The 17,838-nt window shown below is 36.0% G+C and overlaps 1 protein-coding gene and 1 pseudogene across 2 annotated transcripts in view; one reads left to right on the top strand and one right to left on the bottom strand.

The window, feature by feature from the left end:
• Positions 1 to 14,503, top strand: part of LOC118736264 — a 25,689-nt pseudogene extending 11,186 nt beyond the window's left edge.
• A 2,324-nt stretch (positions 14,504 to 16,827) lies between these two features.
• The window catches only part of LOC118735262 (putative nuclease HARBI1), a 2,814-nt gene continuing 1,803 nt past the window's right edge, over positions 16,828 to 17,838 (bottom strand). Inside the window, exons 2-3 of one of the 2 annotated variants that reach the window (XM_036464912.1) lie at positions 17,331 to 17,475; positions 16,828 to 17,210 (exon numbers count right to left, since the gene is read on the bottom strand). In XM_036464912.1, coding sequence (XP_036320805.1) covers positions 17,146 to 17,210; positions 17,331 to 17,475 — 210 coding nt within the window. In that variant the 3' untranslated portion in view covers positions 16,828 to 17,145. Of the gene's footprint in view, positions 17,476 to 17,838 lie in introns of both variants that reach the window. The other variant, XM_036464911.1, reaches the window with a different exon arrangement.

Here is a 17,838-nt window from a genome sequence, read left to right as displayed (position 1 = left end):
AAACGGTTTTGTACAATCAACGAAAACTTTCGTGGCTCAAGATGACGAAAAATTTCGTAAGATTTACGCAAGTTTTCGTTATATTTACGCAGATTTTATTTTCAGTGTGTATGTCCTGGAATTTCGCAATCAATATTTAACAAACTTCCCGATGAGCTACAGACTTGAAACTTCAAACATAGCTCAGAACCCATGACAATGCATTTATAGTCCGATTTCGTTCATATTTAGAATCTATATCACTTATATAAAAAGAAATAACTCCACAAAAAATTGTGGCGCTAGGTTGCGCAGGGGTCGAGATATTTGTAAAACCGACATTTATAGTCTGATTTGGTTTATAATTAGAATATATATTATTTATATAAAAAGAAAAACCCGTATTTATGATCCGATTTGGCTCACATTTAGAATACATACAAATATGTGTATTAGCTACTTAAGTTTAAATCTATTGAAACCCCAAATCATGCCTAGCGACTTCAATAAGACAGGAGGCTTATGAACTCATAAATGGCACAATAGGATCCATCGCTGAAATTATCTGGCCAAATTTTAGACGAGATTAAATGTATGCAGAAGATATACCATCAATACGTGTAAAACTTGGAAATGGACATATAATACAGCCAAAGTCAATACAGATTCCGGCAAAGTTAAGTTACGGAACCGCTGAAAGCAGAATGCTGCCAGTCATACTATCATGGACATCAACAGTACGTAAGATGCAATGTAGTACTGTGGACTACGCTGTTAGGATCGAAGGTATTCGCAAATGGTCAAGCCTTTGTCGCTCTTAGTAGAGTTAGAACGCTAGAACGACTTCGGATAGAGGAATTGGTTAGCTCGAAACTGACTGGAAAGAAGCCATGCCATAACGATGCATTGAAAGAATTAAGTAGAATGAGAAATATACGGACAGAATAATATTGATTGCAGGATTTCAAAAGACTAAAAATTAGAAAATGAAATTATAGACATAATTTTCAATGAGATATCTTTAGATATCACTTTAATCATAGTTTAAAAAGTTAAATTAAATCAAGTTAGGGAAAATCCTTCTCTTATTAAGCGCTATATCTATAAATTATTTTGTACTTTTTAGTGCTTGTTGTAACAAAAGCGTGTTTCTAGTTTTTTTAAACTATAATTTTATTATTATTACAATGCTTTTATCAACTTGCAATGTTGTGCGTCTAGACCGCCATTTATACTAGGGGTCTTCATCTAAAGTGATAAAGGGATAAATTGCTTAAATGTATCAGTTTATCCGCCGTCTTTCATGAACGCACCTTGGTAAATAATTGCATAAAACTTTTTATTATTTAACTTATATGGCTAGTTACGTTTCATTCCTAGCTCGTCCATTGTGTTCGTTTGGTTTTATGTGTTCCTAGCAAAAGCGAGATCCTGGCAGCCTGTAAGGGTTGAATTTTGCTGAAATTTATACATTTATCCACCAAAGTCGTTTGATAAAGTGATAAACTTTGGTTAAATAGATTTCCATACAAACTTTGACAGTTCATTTATCAAAATGATAAATTTATCACTTTATCACGTTTATCAAGAGTTTATCACTTTTTATGAAGACCCCTACTATAAATATATCAAAGGTATTTATGGCAAAGTCTAGATATCAACCTAGTCTAGATATCAACCTCGTTGTAGATATCATATCAAATATACAATTAGATTACAATTAGGCCCCTATTATCGTTTGCGAATCGCTGGAAAAAATGCGCGACTCGCCAAAATTTGTATTACTGCTAGCGAGTCGCCGTGTGACGTTCAAACTTCAAAATGAAGCGAATGTAAAAAATGCGTTTATTACTGTTAGCGACTCGCCTAAAAACCGTTCGCCGCAACTGTCAAAATCGAGCGGTTGAAATTTGAACGTGACTAGCGGATAGAATTTTGATAGAATATTAAAAAACTCCCAGAAAAAGATGGAGAATATAAAAAAATGGTAAGATTAACAAAAAACGTAAGCTAAATGCAAATAAAAAGAATGTTTGGTTTGTAGTGTGCAGAAAACAAATGCACAATAATTCAAAAAAATTGTTGAATTAATGGAGGAGCACCCAGAAGTAGCCAAAGGGCTTGGCAGCTTTGGTTCGAGCAAAAAAACCAACACAGAGATGTGGACAAGTTCGCTGGTGATTTGAACTGTCTTGGACCCCCAATGCGAGACGGCAGAGGTTGGAACAAGGTATCTATCTAATTGAACGCAGATTTCAAGAAAATTTACAGTAATTTTTCCCAATTTCAAGTATGGCTGGGCTACAAATTAAAATTGAAGCAAAAGATTGCTGCCAATAAGAGAGAGAGCGTCGCTACTGGCGGTGGACCGTTTACTCAACTGAGTCTTTCACCTTTGGAGCAGGCAGTCGATTCATTGCTTGGTCTTCAATATGCTGTTTGTCCAAGTGGAAGTACTTTTGCCGGCATCAGTAGATATGTCCCAAAAGAAGCAAGTGCGCCTATACCGGAGACAGTAATTGAAGACACATTTGAAGCGCCTGTAAGCGAAAATACAGAAGAAACCACCGGAAATATGGAAGACATTAGCCGTTGCGTACAAGCTACGCCTTCTAAAAAAGAAAACTTTCCGCATCTGCTGTTAACGAGAGGGAGGAAGAGCGCATTAAATTTTTAAAAATGCATTGATGAATGAATTGATCGAAAGAGCAAAAAGTATTGGGCAGGATTTACACGATATAGCGAGATATAAAAGAAAAAGTTTAGAAATAAAGAAAGAAAAGTTGAACCTTTTGAAGGAAATGGAAAGAAGAAAGAATAAGGAGCAGCAAGAACGTGCAAAAAAATATGCATAAAGAAAAGCTCGAGTTAAAATTAAAAAAACTTGAACTTAAAAAACTAAAATATGAGCTAAAGTAAGACGTTTTATCTATTAATCTTTTTATGTATATATTTTTTTCATATCCGAAGTTCAATTTAAGTTAAATGGATAAATTTTATTTGAAAAAAGAGTGTTTTCTTTTAAATATAGAAGAAAATAAAAATTACAATTAAGGACTAATCAAATAATGAATGCATTATTTCGGACCTTCGCAGATCCCCTTCATTAGAATGAATGTCCGTATTTTCCGGGTCCACTTGAACAACTGGATCGATGTAATTTTCAACAGCATCTGGTGTTTCAGTATTAAAATGCAAACAAATGTTGTGAAGAGCACAGCAGGTGTTGACTATTTGTGTGGCTTTGTGTGGAGAATAATGCAGTTTTCTTTCCCCGAGGAGGCATCGAAAACGACATTTCAACACACCAATTGTTCTCTCCACAATATTTCTCGCTTTGGCATGCTGTGTGTTAAAGGTTGACTCTCTGCTGCCAGTGATTGCACTACGAAATGGTGTCATTAAATAAGGGGTTAAGGGGTACCCAGAATCCCCTATAAGAAAATCAAATTACATATTGGAATTAATCTGGTTAAACAGCATACCTAAATGCATAGAACTTCGTTCTCCGTTGCAGTACATCTTTTGCAAGATTTCTTTCAGTTCACTGTTGCCCCAAACAAATGAATCGTGTGTTGAGCCGGGAAAACGGCCGTCTACATACCGTATCACCATGTTGTGATCAAAAGCCTGAAAAATATACATTATACAAATAGGAAAAAAGAATTGAACCACAATACCAATGTGTGTTCCGTCCACGCAGCCGATGATTCCAGGTATACGAGATTTTCGGAAGAAAAAATGTCTAGCCCTTTGTTTCTCGTCTTCAGTCATTTGTATATTTATCCATTCATGACAAATGACGGTCTGGAATATCTCCAGTACTTCTTTTAAGACCACCGATACCGTCGCTTGTGGGAAGCCTAGTTCGAAATCGTTACCAACGCCCCTTTGATAGGAGCCATCAGCGAAAAAGCGAAGGGCGCAAGCAAGCTTTAAAATTGGTGGTATTGCTGCGTCTCAGTCTTTGCAGGTTGGTTTCCTTCACATCGTACTCGTCCTCAAAAAATAAGTCCACACTGCTCATCATTTCGATTTACTTTTACTTTTATTACATTCAATCAATTTGAACTTTGTCTTTGAAATTCCGTTCTTTTTTTGACGTTTCACTTTCGTTGCTTTCTGTTTTTGGCGCTGGCAACATCATATTTTATGCGAACTAGTACATTCGCTAACCATAATACTGGTCAAAAGGCGACTCGCCATTAAAAGCGATTCGCAAATTTTAAGCGTTTCGCGAATGATAATAGGCGCCTTAGTCACGTCATTTCTTTAAACGAAATTAATTTCTGCTATATGCATGTATGTACATTAGGGCGGGTCGAAAATCAAATTTTTCTCAAATCCCTTCGTAATAGTGAAAATATATTGTATCATGAAGTCAACAACAAGCCTGCAAAATATTAGTATTTTATTTTAATTGTGAGAGCCCGCGCATCGACCGCCAAGAGACCCACAGCACACTAGTCGAATAAGACCAATTCTTGTTAAAAATTCTGGGTTCAGTAAAAAGGGTTGGTGCATATTATTAGATAATGAATCCGTTAACGCAAAATATAAAGTCAAATATCATTTCTCGCAGCACTTTAGCTTATCGTTAATCTGAAACTTAACTATTTTCAAAGAAATTTTAATTGTTCTCTTGATAATTGCACTGGCCTATAGTCAAAAGATGTGATGAACAGCATTAATATTGCTGGCGTGCATTTAGATCGCTAGTTCCAAATATTCTAATCTTTTTTTAATATTAGCTATAATTTGCGAATTTTTGCAAATTTAGGAACAATTTCGGTAGATCTAATAGAATAGCCATTATTTTCCATCATCGTGGAAAAATTTTGTTTATTCAAATGAGTATGGAAACACTGAACAGGCACAACTTCTGGAAACACTAATTAGTTTACTTATGTTTATGCATACAATTTAAAAATTGCAAATATAGCAAAATGACTGGTTTAAAATAACTGGTTTATAATCTGAACGATTTTCATCATATTGTTATCATAAATCAGTAACAGTAAGTCTCGCTTTCAATTTGTTAATTATTACGTACCGATCGAGTAACATTTACCAAAGTTATATCGAAAAACTTAAGTGGCTCTCCAGTTTTTTTTTTTAAATTATCTTCAATTGTATAAATAACCTTTAAATAAAAGAACCGGATTACAGAAAACTGTGCCAGCGAGTGACTTTTTTCATTCAAGCTGAATGCAAAGCAATATCGTCCAATTGGAGAGTCCTCAAAAGGATTTCCCAGGACATGTTAAAGAGTACTGTAAATCCTACAGTCACTTTTTCACATAATGGAATTAACTAAAATATTTATGTATATCTAAAAAACTTATTGCACGTCCCCTACTTTCATATAACGGCAAATTTAGAAACAGCGAAAAATGTGCTTCTTCGGCGACTAATGAAACCATTCCGCACCAGTTTTCAAGACTGCAAAAATGGACTTAAAATGGGCGTTTCTCACCCTAATTGTATTATGCTAATGTATGTTAATTCTTATATGTTTGAAACTACTAATAACTTGTCAAACGATTCCTAATTTTTGACAATACATTCATTCACCACGACTAAGCGTGACTAAGGCCCTTATTATGAGCTGCATTCGATTTTCGATCTTCGCTGGCTATCGAAGATCGAAGATCGAAAGTGAAATTCGTATTATGAGCTATGCAAGCGTGTCGAAATTTTCGTTGAGTATCGAATTTTCTGTCGAACAGAATTTTGCTTTCGATGGTGTAGCGAAGTGTTAGAAAATTGTGAAAAATGTATGATTTTGTATATGTTTTCTTACATTTTGGCGGCTAGACACCAATTTTAAACAATTTTTATTAATTTCATGCAGTTCTAACATCGTGAATACTAAACACAAACTCGAAAGGCTGGTTTTACTTGTGAAAGAAAAACCCAATACTGTTGGCACGATCTCTGAGAACAAAATCGTAGCGCTGTTGATAGTTTTAAAATATTTTAAATAGATTTGGCTCACAAACGCCACTTTAGATGGTCGGAACTTTTTAATGAATCTGTAGACAAATTTCTTAAATATATTTTATATCAAAATATATTCGAAAGACTAATAAACTTAAACTCTGTTAAACATTTGCTACTCCTGGCCAGTTTACTAAGCTCTCATCCTCTGACGAATCGTTGAACCAGAACTCGTTGTACTCATTTTACCACGTTTTTATAAACTTGCTTTCTTTTTTACTTCATTTTAATTAGAACAAATTTACATAAATATGTATAAGCACACTATTTAGTTTGCTCGATTTGTAAACAAAGCTTCTCAGCGGTGAAAAATATACTATTGTGAACGACCTAAACGAGCGAAATTCACAATAGCGCTATTCTTCATCGAATGAGCGCCATAATACCAAATGAAAATTCGTTCGCTCAGCACTTTCGACCACAGTCGAAAATCGAATGCAACTCATAATAGGGGCCTATGTCTATGGTCCCTCTAGTATTACATAAACATCCGAAAACATTAAACCGTTTGAAATAAATCTCGTCTCACTTGTTTGTATTTTTCACTTGGTTGCTGAAGTAATGAAGAATTGAAAATTCATAAGGGAATATTATAGTTTTTGTAAGTTTTATCTTGATATCTTAAAAACGTGTATACTTATTGAAAAATGATAAATGAACGTGAGGTACTAAATTTAATAGCCCTTAATTTGATTTATCATCCTTTTTATAACAATAACTCATTCCATAGATATTACAAGCCAAAGTTTCATTTTCGAAATTCATACACTTTGATTTAATTGCGCGGGCTAAAGATAAGTTTTAAATTAATCTTTCTTGGCCAATAACAATTGGCTTAGGCCTAAAACATCATAATATTACTATTACAATGCGGTCAAATGACTTTTATTTTCACCCATACAAAATCGACCCAGCCTAATGTACATATGTATATACTCAACATGAGAACAAAACATTTTGCTTGCATAGCCTTCTGTTCTCTTTTCACTGCACGTTGAATTATTTTAATATCTAATGCAACATTTTATACAGACAAGACCAAGGCACATTAAACAGGTAGTATCAGTAGAGCAAAAACAACTTTTGCGTGTATTTTGTTGTTGCTTCTGGTATCGAAAGTGACAAAACCTGTTCTGAATTTTTTCTTCTAAATCAAAGCGTGCCATGTGAAATACAAAAAATTATAAAAAATAAAAAATTTAAATTGGAAAAAATAAAAATTTATGTAACTTTCTTTCCTAGTAAATTTGTTTGCTTCTCGAAGCATTGATCCATCCTTTACAAGGGCCAGTAATCAGCGGTTGTGCTGCTGAGTTGGGCGAACGTTCCAAAAGCTGCTATTCAATCGCTTGTTTTGTATGGAAAAAGGTTTCACATGCAAATGGATTTTAACAATTCAGAATTTTTGTGAGAAAAAATTTAAAATATTTGACATTTTCGAAACCAAATAATTTGAAAATAAATCAAATCAGCTGCTCTACTGATACTACCTGTTCAATGTACCTTGGACAAGACTAAAAAGTATAAAATAAATAAAATAAAATAAAAAACTTTTTAATATACCACGCTTTTATAAATGGACTAAAAATTAGAAAATAATATTTTTCAGTCCCATAGAATTTGCTTTGATAACTTTGGATTTTGAAATTTTAGCAAAAGTCATTATAAACAATTTATGAGATTGAAAATGAAAAGCGTGGGGCGCATATAATAAACGTGAATTGATATGTGGATATATGAATGACGACCGCTTAAAATCGATCTCAAATTTGTACTTTCTCTGTACAAATTTTAGGTCTATGTCAAGGTATATTCAACAAGGTAGAAGTGACAACTCAGTGGAGCTCTCCATAGCTGACTGTAATGTCAAAAAAATGTAAACAAAGAAATTAACCCTTTGTTATGCACGTACCAAATTTTATCATTAGTGTTCGCGGAGCAACACAAGGTTTCAGAGAAGGGGAAGGGGAAGATAATAAGAGCCGCAGAAGTGAACCGCTCAGGCACAATACTTTACAAGAGTGTACAATTGCAGGCGTATGCCGACGACATCGATATTATCGGTAAAAACAAGGGGTTCTGCCTTCTCGGGATTGGATAGAGAAGCAAAGCGAATGGGTCTGGTGGTGAACGTGGACCAAACGAAGTATCTCCTGTCATCACACAAACAGTCAGAGCATACGCGTCTTGGCACCCACGTCACTGTTGACAGTTACAAGTTTGAAAAAGTAGACGACTTCGTTTATTTGGGAACCAGCATTAACACCAATAATAATGTCAGCCTTGAAATCCAACGGAGAATCACTCTTGCCAACAAGTGCTACTTTGGGCTGAGTAGGCAATTGAGAAGTAAAGTCCTCTCTCGTCGTACAAAGATCACACTCTATAAGTCACTCATCATACCTGCGCTGGTGTATGGCACGGAGGCATGGACAATGAAAGCATCTGATTAGGCGGCTCTTGGAGTTTTCGAGAGAAAGATTCTGCGAAATATTTACGGATCTTTACGCGTTGGTGATGGCGAATATCGCAGACGATTTAACAATGAGCTGTATGAGCTTTACAACGATATAGACATAGTGCAGAGAATTAAAATTCAGCGGCTCCGCTGGCTTGGCCATGTCGTTCGAATGGACAGAAACGCTCCTGCTCGGAAAATATTCAACGCGGGCCGCGATGCTGGTAACAGAGGAAGAGGTAGGCCTCCTCTGCGTTGGTGGAGAAGGACTTGGCTTCACTGGGCATTTCCAACTGGCGTCAGTTAGCACAGAAGAGAAATGACTGGCGTGATGTTTTGGACTCGGCCAAAATCGCTTAGGCGGTTACAGCGCCAATAAAGAAGAAGAAGAAGTTCGCGGAGCATTTGCCCTGAAGGAAACATTGGCCCAGTTGCTTGAAAAATATAGTCGTAGGTATAGAAGTTTTGTATCTAATGTATGTAATGCATAAGGTATGAGTTTTCATCTAAAATTGGTTACAATGTCACGCAGTAGCGCACAACGGGTACAATTAACGATTTACTGATATGTAGGCACTTAGTCATCGAATTTTCATGTGCGTCGTTGGCATGTACAGAGAGTATCTGCTTAGAAAATCTTAGAACCCCGGTTCGAATCGCATCTGGCAAAAGTTTTATTTTATTTTTTTTTTTATATCTAAAATTGGTTACAATGTAATGCAGAAGCGGACAATTGGTCCGAGCCTAGGACATTCAATGTTAAATGTAAATTGAATTTTACATGTGCTTGGACTAAACTTTGGACTACTTACAATCACTTGTAGTCTAGTTTGTGGTGTGCTCTAAGTCTATTTCAAGATCCTAAAGGGTGCTTATATAGTATGTTAGTGTACTCGTGGATCCGGTCGTGCTTGTTTATGGCACACTTGCTCAGTTTGGGTATGTGCATCAACAGCTAACTTCGTCCCCACAGACACCTCAGGTACGACCGAATCTTGGGATAATTGAAGCATTGGGGAATCGCAAGGTAGAGGTACTGTGCCTGGGAACAAACGAGAGCGCTTAGAAATACTCAGTTGCAATGGGCAACAAATAAAAAGTCACTGGCCCTAACATGGTTCTCGCACACACACGAAGAGTATTCCAATGAAACACCGCAGCTATTCGCCCACCTTTTTCGCTTCACTTGACAATAAAGTTTGTTGTCCCGGCTCTTGCCACACACAGCACACCGCTCGTAAATCCTATTCATTTTATTGTGTATTTAAAATCAGTAGCACAGCTCACAATTGAAAATTTAAACTAAAAAATTAGAATTTTTAATTGTATAGGGTTAAGAGTTGACATTTCAGTCACAGTTCAAAAGAGAGAAATGTCGAAATCACTTCTACCTTGTTATGCCTTGGTCTATCTTATGTTTGACTATTGTCAATTAAATCTAATGCTTTCTATTCATAAATGGTTTATATGACTTTTGCTAAAACTTCAAAATCAAAACAAATTCTATGGGACTGAGAAATATTTTTTTCTAATTTTTAGTCCATTTATAAAAGCGTGGTATACTAAAACGTTTTTTATTTTAGTTATTTCATTTTAATTTGCACAAATTTACATGTGTATAAGCACACTAGTTAGTTTGCTCGATTTCTTAACAAAGCTTCTCAGCCGTGAAAATATACTATTGTGAACAACCTAAACGGGCGAAATTCACAATAGCGCTATTCTTCATCGAATGAGTGCCATAATACCAAATGAAAATTAGTTCGATCAGCACTTTCGACCACAGTCGAAGATCGAATGCAACTCATAATAGGCGCCAGAGTTGGGCATTATTCGAATAAATTGCTATTTAGATAATTATTCGAATAAAATTTTATCCGTAATATAATTATTCGCAGATAACTTATTCACGAATAAATTTTTCGTGAATAAATTGCTTGCGAATAATTTATTCGTTATTTTAAATAATGAATAAAAACTAATTTTTAACACATTGAGCCACCTATTACTTTTATTTCTATTGTGAAGGATTGTGAGTTAGCTGAATTCTGTTTACTATTTTATCAAGAATACTAGCCCATTCCCTCTGGTTTGGCGGCCCCTGATAAGATTTATTGCGTAAAGTAAAAATTCTTAATTTAGGTTGAACAACTAAAGAGCAGAACCCTTCTCACACATATTTCTGCCAAAAAAAATAGCGCTCTGATGCTATATGCAAGAAAAAATTCCTTTAAATGTCATGAGCTTTACCGATGGTCTTATTTCCACTTGTGAGATGTTTTCTAAGCGTGCGTAATCTTCTTCTATGATCTTGCAACTACAACATTGGTTCGATGCGTCAACCTCTAGTCGTATGTCATGTAGGCCAACAAAAGTCCTTATAAGGAAGCTGAAGAGCACAGATGTGCGTTTTCTATTACAGGAGAGCCAAAAATCCTCGATGTAAAATTTGGCCATTGGTATACCAGCAGTGGTCTTTCTTGGAAGGATGTGGTCGAAACTTTCTTTGCTGATTTGCCACTTTTAAAATATCCAAGAGCTGGTTTTCTTGAGTCTTACTGCTGCAGCAATGGCCGCCTGAGCAATTTCATCAAGCGGAGGTAGATGCAAGGTCGCATTTAGGGTGTATGACGACGTGAGACATCGTAAATTCGTATAATATAAACATAAGAAACAAAGTAGTCCAGACATATAGGGTTTCTAATGATTTCGACTGCAGCACCATTGAATTGCAACCTGATTGCACAATAAATAGGGATTTTCTAAATAACTCAACTGCAGCGCCACCTAGCGGGTCCATTTTCGCATAAGTATTTTTCATCATGCAGGAAGAACACATTTTGAATTTGAACGAAATCAGTTCATAAATACGGCTTTTATAAATAACTCGGCTCCATCGCCACCAAGGAGTTTTCTAGTAGCTTTTAATAGGACTTTATGCGCATGGAATAACCGCCGAAAATTTGATTTAAATCTATCCAGGGGTTTGGGTTAAATCGCAACAACGAAAACGGTTATCATTTTATAAATAAATATATGTACATATCTATATACATAAATTACTTGTTTTATTATTATTTTATTCATTTGTTATTCGTCATTCGAATAAATTTTGCCCAACTCTGATAGGGGCCTTAGTAAAATAATATGCATCATAGTTTTATGTTTTGAAGGGAAATAGTCTTATTCGATCAAAAAATATTTATTTTTAACGATTTTATAGCAATTTTACGAAAAAATGTATTTTCCCTATGTAAAATACATGGGAAACTTCAAAGCTCCCGCGGCACGGGAAATTATTGATCGATTTCAAAATAAAAAAAAATACGTGTCTCCTTATTTTTGATATTCTTCAGATCTGGGGGTGGGTGGAGGAAAAAACTTTGGGCCACCCTAATGTAGATAAGTAAAACATTAATAAAAAATTTAAGAACAAAATAAGTGAGCATTATACCAATTTTTTTGTAAGTTCTACCGTATGGCTTGAATATGGACATAACGCTACCGATAGCGCCGATGGACAACGCTACTGAAATTCAAATGTATTATGAATAGCAACTAAAGTTAAGTAGTATAATTAAAATTTAAATACAAAATACAGGAAAAAATCAAATTAGCTGATCTCCTGCTGCTTCTTCTTCTTATTTGGCGCTGTAACCGCCTAAGCGATTTTGGCCGAGTTCAGCAAAGCACGTCAGTCGTTTCTCTTCTGTGCCAACTGACGCCAATTGGAAACGCCAAGTAAAGCCAAGTCCTTCTCCACCAGCGGGTTCCGAGTTGAATACTTTCAGAGCTGGAGCGTCGGTGTCCATTCGAAAGACATGGCCAAGCCAGCGGAGCCGCTATATTTTAATTCGCTGCATTATGTCCATGTCGTTGTAAAGCTCATACAGCTCATCGTTCCATCGTCTGCGATACTCGCCGTCCCCAACGCGTAAAGGCCCGTAAATCTTCCGCAAAATCTTTCCCTCGAACACTCCAAGAGGCCTCTCATCGGATGTTGTCATTGTCCATGCTTCTGCGCCATATACAGTATATTTTGCTTAGCTGCACATCCCTCTTTGCACGAAAAACTTGTGCACCTAACCGAAAAAGGCACTTTAGCGAATTTTCTTTACTACTTCAATGAGGAAGGTATCCGAATCCCTATGAAACCAAATAATGGAGAAGCACTTATCACGAAGAAAATAATGCAAGCGAAATTTTTTTTCGAATGGTATCTTATTATCTATATAACTAGAAAAATTGATAGCCATTTCCGTTGTTCTGCGATATGAGTAAAATAAATAAAAGCTTGTAAAATTAGATAATTGTAGGCCAGTGCAGGTAAACGTAATACTTTCTTTGATAATTGATACTAGTTGCAAAATTTTTAAGGCAGCTATCGCCAATGTGTAGGTATGTTGAATGCATTTATCGGAGCAGTTTCCTTATAAATGTTAAAAATAATGGCTCAGATGCGCATTTTGGGGTAGGTATCTTAAATGTGCACTTAAGCATAAAGGCAGCAAAGCAAAATATACTGTACCAGCATGGGCATGATGAGTGACTTATAGAGCGTGGTTTTCGTACGTCGAGAGAGGACTCTACTCCTGAATTGCCTACTCAGTCCAAAGTAGCACTTGTTGGCAAGAATGATCCTCGTTGAATTTCCATACTGGCATTATTATCGGTGTTAATGCTGGTTCCCAAGTAAACAAAATTCTCTACTTTCTCGAAATTGTAACTGTCAACATTGACGTGGGTGCCAAGGCGCGAATGTGCTGACTGTTTGTTTGATCACAGAAGATACTTCGTCTTGTCCTCGTTTACCACCAGACCCATTCGCTTTGCTTCTTTATCTAACTTGGAAAAGGCAGAACAGACTTCGCGGTTTTTGATACCGATGATATCGATGTCATCGGCATAAGCCAGCAATTGCACGCTCTTGTAGTAAATTGTTCCTGAGCGGTTCAGTTCTGCAGCTCTTATTATCTTCTCCAACATCAGATTAAAGAAGTCGCATGAAAGGGAGTCGCACTGTCTGAAACCCCGTTTGGTTGCGAACGGCTCGGAGCGGTCTTTCCCAATTCTGACGGAGCTGGTGGTATTGCTCAACGTCATTTTACACAGCCGAACGAGTTTTGAGGGGATGCCAAATTCATACATAGCGGCGTATAGGCAACTCCTTTTAGTGCTGTCAAAAGCGGCTTTAAAAGCGGCAACTAGGTGGTGAGTGTCGATCCTTTTCTCGCGGGTCTTTTCCAAGATTTGGCGTATTGTGAATACCTGGTGTATGGTGGATTTTCCAGGGCCCTTACTCTGTAATGCGATTCGAATGAAATTTGCTTCGCATTCGCATAAAAGGTACCCTGTAATACGACATTTGCGCAGAAATTTTCGAACTACGCCTTTCATTTATCCCTTTCGCATCACATTTTTCCCCTTCGCCTTCGCAGCACTCTGTTTTTCGAATATAGCTGTCAAATGGCTGTGACATTCGCATTTTTCTTGCTACAATTCAAAGGCATACGCAACAAATAGAAATCTAAGTTAAATGAAATATACAAACTGAAATTGCATATATTTACATACATTTAAAAAAAATATATAGGGAAACTACTAAAGGTAAAGAGACGGATCAAAAGCAGTTTGAAATTTTAGTGGATTTCATGGAAATCCACCCGGATTTGTCTAAGGGTTTATTGAAGACGCCGGATGCTAAAACCGTTTCCATAAACCTTTGGAAGAAATTGGCTTGCGACCTAAATGCATCTGGCACACCGATGCGTGAAGTTGCTGGTTGGAAGAAAGTAAGTAGTAACTTTAGTTGTTTTTGGCAATATACAATAACCTAAAATTTTAGTTTTGGGCTGATTACAAGACGCATTTGAAAGCAAAAATGCGTCGCAATAAACACAGCATTTCCGGAACTGGTGGTGGTCCATCCAATTACTGCTCACTTACGCAACTGGAACAGAAAGTCAGTGAACTATTATCTATGTGGGAATCAATGAGTGGTACGGTAGGCACATTAGAGTTTGGTGCAGCACAAAGAGCATCGAAAACGACATTAAAGTAATATTAAATAACATTTTAAAAAATATGAAAAAAGGAAGGAAAATAGAAAAACAGAAACTTAAAACTGCAAGAGAAAAATTTCTCCACAAACAAAAAATTTACCGTGAAAATTTAAAATTAAGATTAAGTAAGTTATAACTGCAAAAAGAAATGTTAAATTTAGAAATAGAAACAAATAGCCTCATTCATAAAAGATGATATGGATTAGAGATGGGCAAAAGTCGTGCTTTTCTACGTGACACGTCGTGTCACGCCTTTTCACGCGTGAGCGTGAGCGGCTTTCAGTGAAAAATCACGTAATATCCGTGATCGTGCGTGCCTGAAATTTTCGCGTGCGTGAGTTAGATTTTCGTCAATCACGTCATTTTCACATATGCATGTATGTACTTATTTGTATTTTAATCTAAAATAAATTCGTAAACTTACTGTTTAACTTTCACTTTGACATTGGAGGCATTCTGTAATATTAAGTTAAGTGAATTGATAGACGCTTCAAAAAAGCTTGTAGGCTATTTTAAATATACCGAACTCAATAAGAAACTATCAAAGTCTTTAAAGCAACATGTTAAGACACGGTGGAACTCGTTATTTATAATGCTGTCAAGCATTCACGAAAGGCGACAAGAAGTTCAACAATTATTAATAGAAAGAAATTAGCTTCATAAACTATCTAAAATAAATGCAAATTTGTTGGAAAAATTGTTAGAATTTCTGGCCCCTTTCAAGATGTGTTCTGAAAATTAGAGCGCCATCCATGAGTATGTTCTGTGGTACAAAATACTACAAAAGCAGTGTAAAGTGAATGCACCTGATTCTGAAGTCATCATCGATTTGAAGAAAAACACAGCTGTTGCTTTAAATAAAAGATTCCAACCATGGATGGTTTTTAAATCCTCTGTTTAAAAAGTTACAGTTTATATCTGCAGAACAGCGCGAACATATAATAGGGACAGTAAAAGCAATGCTTGAAGATAACTTAGGTAGACATGCACTTGAAGAAAAGAGCGCTCGCCCTCAGCACGATTACCGAATTCTGGATGATGATGTTCCTTCTACCTCGAAAAGGGCAAAAACCCGTGCAACTTTTGACGAATTCAAAGATGCGCAAACGAATCTGCAGAAACAGTTTTTGAAGAAATTAATACGGAAATACAGATTTATTTGAAAAAAAATCGGAAAACAAAAGTTGTGACGATGTTTTAAAATTTTGGGAGAAAGCTAAAGATTTGCCCCTTCTTAGAAGTCTTTCCAGGCAAATTTTTAAACATACCAGCTAGCTCAGCTATTAGTGAAAGAGTTTTTTCTGTGTCAGGCAGAATTCTGGAAGAAAGATGTACACGACTGCTTGGTGAAAACCTCGACAAAATTTTATTTTTAAACAAAAATATGACCTAATGTCATTTTAATATTACATACGTTGAATAAATATTAATACCAATTCTTTTTTATACTCGTAATAGATACATAGGTATGTAAATCTGAAATTTGTTAAAATAATAGATAATAGTGCCTTCAGCCATTGCTAGGCGTTTGGCCAAGCGGTAACGTGAGCCAAAATTACTCACGTGCCCATCTCTAATATGGATATACAGTGGCGAAAATATAAATAATAATAATAATAGATTGGCGCTTACACATATGTTAGTGTTTGGCCGAGCTTCTCCTCCGACTTGTGGCGTGCGCCTTGATGTAGTCACACAAAGCGGAGGGACCTACAGTTTTACGCCGACCCCGAACGGCGATTGTATTTTTATGAGAAGCTGTTTTTCATGGCAGAAATACACTCGGTTTGCCATTGTCTGCCGAGGGACGACCGCTGTTAAGAAAAAACCTTTTTCTATATTTTTTTGTGATGTTGCTTTGACCAGGGCTTGAACCCAGGTGCAGATGAGTGAAAGCGCGCACTGGTTACCACTACACCCCAGCGGCCGACAATATAAATAGGGAAGAGAAATTTTAGCATTCTTCGGCTATTTCCCTTTCGTTTATTTAATGTTTATTTTTTTGGGAAAGCGTAACTCGTTTTCTAACAAAAACCATCTAAATCAAAGCTTCGTCAAAATGTTGAGCTTTTTAATTAGATTTCAACATGTTTTTTTTAGATAGTAAGCTATAGCCAAAACTTGCTAAAATGTCTCTTCCCTATTTACATTGTAAATATACATAAATTCATATCATAAATATCAAGGCTAGTCAAGCATGATGTGATGAACTAGTCATAATTTTTATTGTAAACACAGAAGTTTATTTCTTTGTTTTGACTGTATTTAGGTGCTTTTTATTTTAATTATTTTATAAAAATATAAGAAACCTTAATAATCCATGTGTTGTGCTCCTATGTAACGAAAGACTGAAGTTCTCTTAATTTAATAAATTATTTATTGCAAAATCATGTTTACTTATTATATGGAATTTCGAGTAGCTACCAAATTGCTTTTTATTTCTTCTCTTAATCTTCTAGCAATGTTGAGAAAATTTATTTCTTCTGTATTATCAGCATTAACGGTTACAGTTTCGTCTGGCTCAGTTCTAATATCTGTAGGTTGCTTCGTTCAGTATTTTAACAACTTTTTCTGGAGCATAATGAAGCTCCCGTGCAGCTCAAAGGCATCTAAATCGGCCTTTTAACACGCCAAATACTCGTTCTACTATTGATCTTCCTTTCGATTAACTTTGATTAAAAAACAGCTCGTCAGAATTTTCCGCAGTATTTCTATACGGAGTTAGTAGCCATGGTTCCAGCGGATATCCAGAGTCACCAATGGTAGTGTGGAAGAGCAATTGTCAATAAAAGATTTCGTGAATGGATGTAGCGCATATAAAAGGAACCTACCAAGGATTCGCACACCTTTATCGCCATTCTCATAATTTGATTTTAAATAATCCCGCTCGCTTGACAAGTTCCACACATGGGAATCATGTGACGCACCTCCAAATCTTCCGTTGACAGCCCTAATACGCATTCGGTGATCACATACCTAAAATATAAAGATACATACATACTAGAGTGGTTCAAAAAAATTTTTTTTTGGAAATTCATAAACGCTACCTCAAATTATTGTTATTTGTGATAAAAAAAGAGAAACGTGTTTTTTTATTTTGAAAAAAAAAGTTTTCTTAGAGGTCGCGCCGGTCGGTTTTTTATAAAAACGCTGATGTTCTCAATTTTTTTTATTTTCTTGACATGTTAAAATGCAGCTAAAATTTTGTTTTTTACATATAATTACTCTGGTATTATTGGGGAACATTCCCTTAATTACATACCTGTCTTGGGCAGTTGGAATGGGCCTAGTGCCCGAAAATATGCTCTCGAAAAGAGACTAGTAAAATTAAAACGTTGA

This window comes from Rhagoletis pomonella, unplaced genomic scaffold (assembly GCF_013731165.1).
Source record: "Rhagoletis pomonella isolate Grant_MI unplaced genomic scaffold, Rhpom_1.0 Rhpom_scaffold_00003, whole genome shotgun sequence".
Taxonomy (NCBI): domain Eukaryota; kingdom Metazoa; phylum Arthropoda; class Insecta; order Diptera; family Tephritidae; genus Rhagoletis; species Rhagoletis pomonella.
Note: the sequence above shows the minus strand (reverse complement) of the source record. Positions and strands in the feature narration are given on the sequence as shown.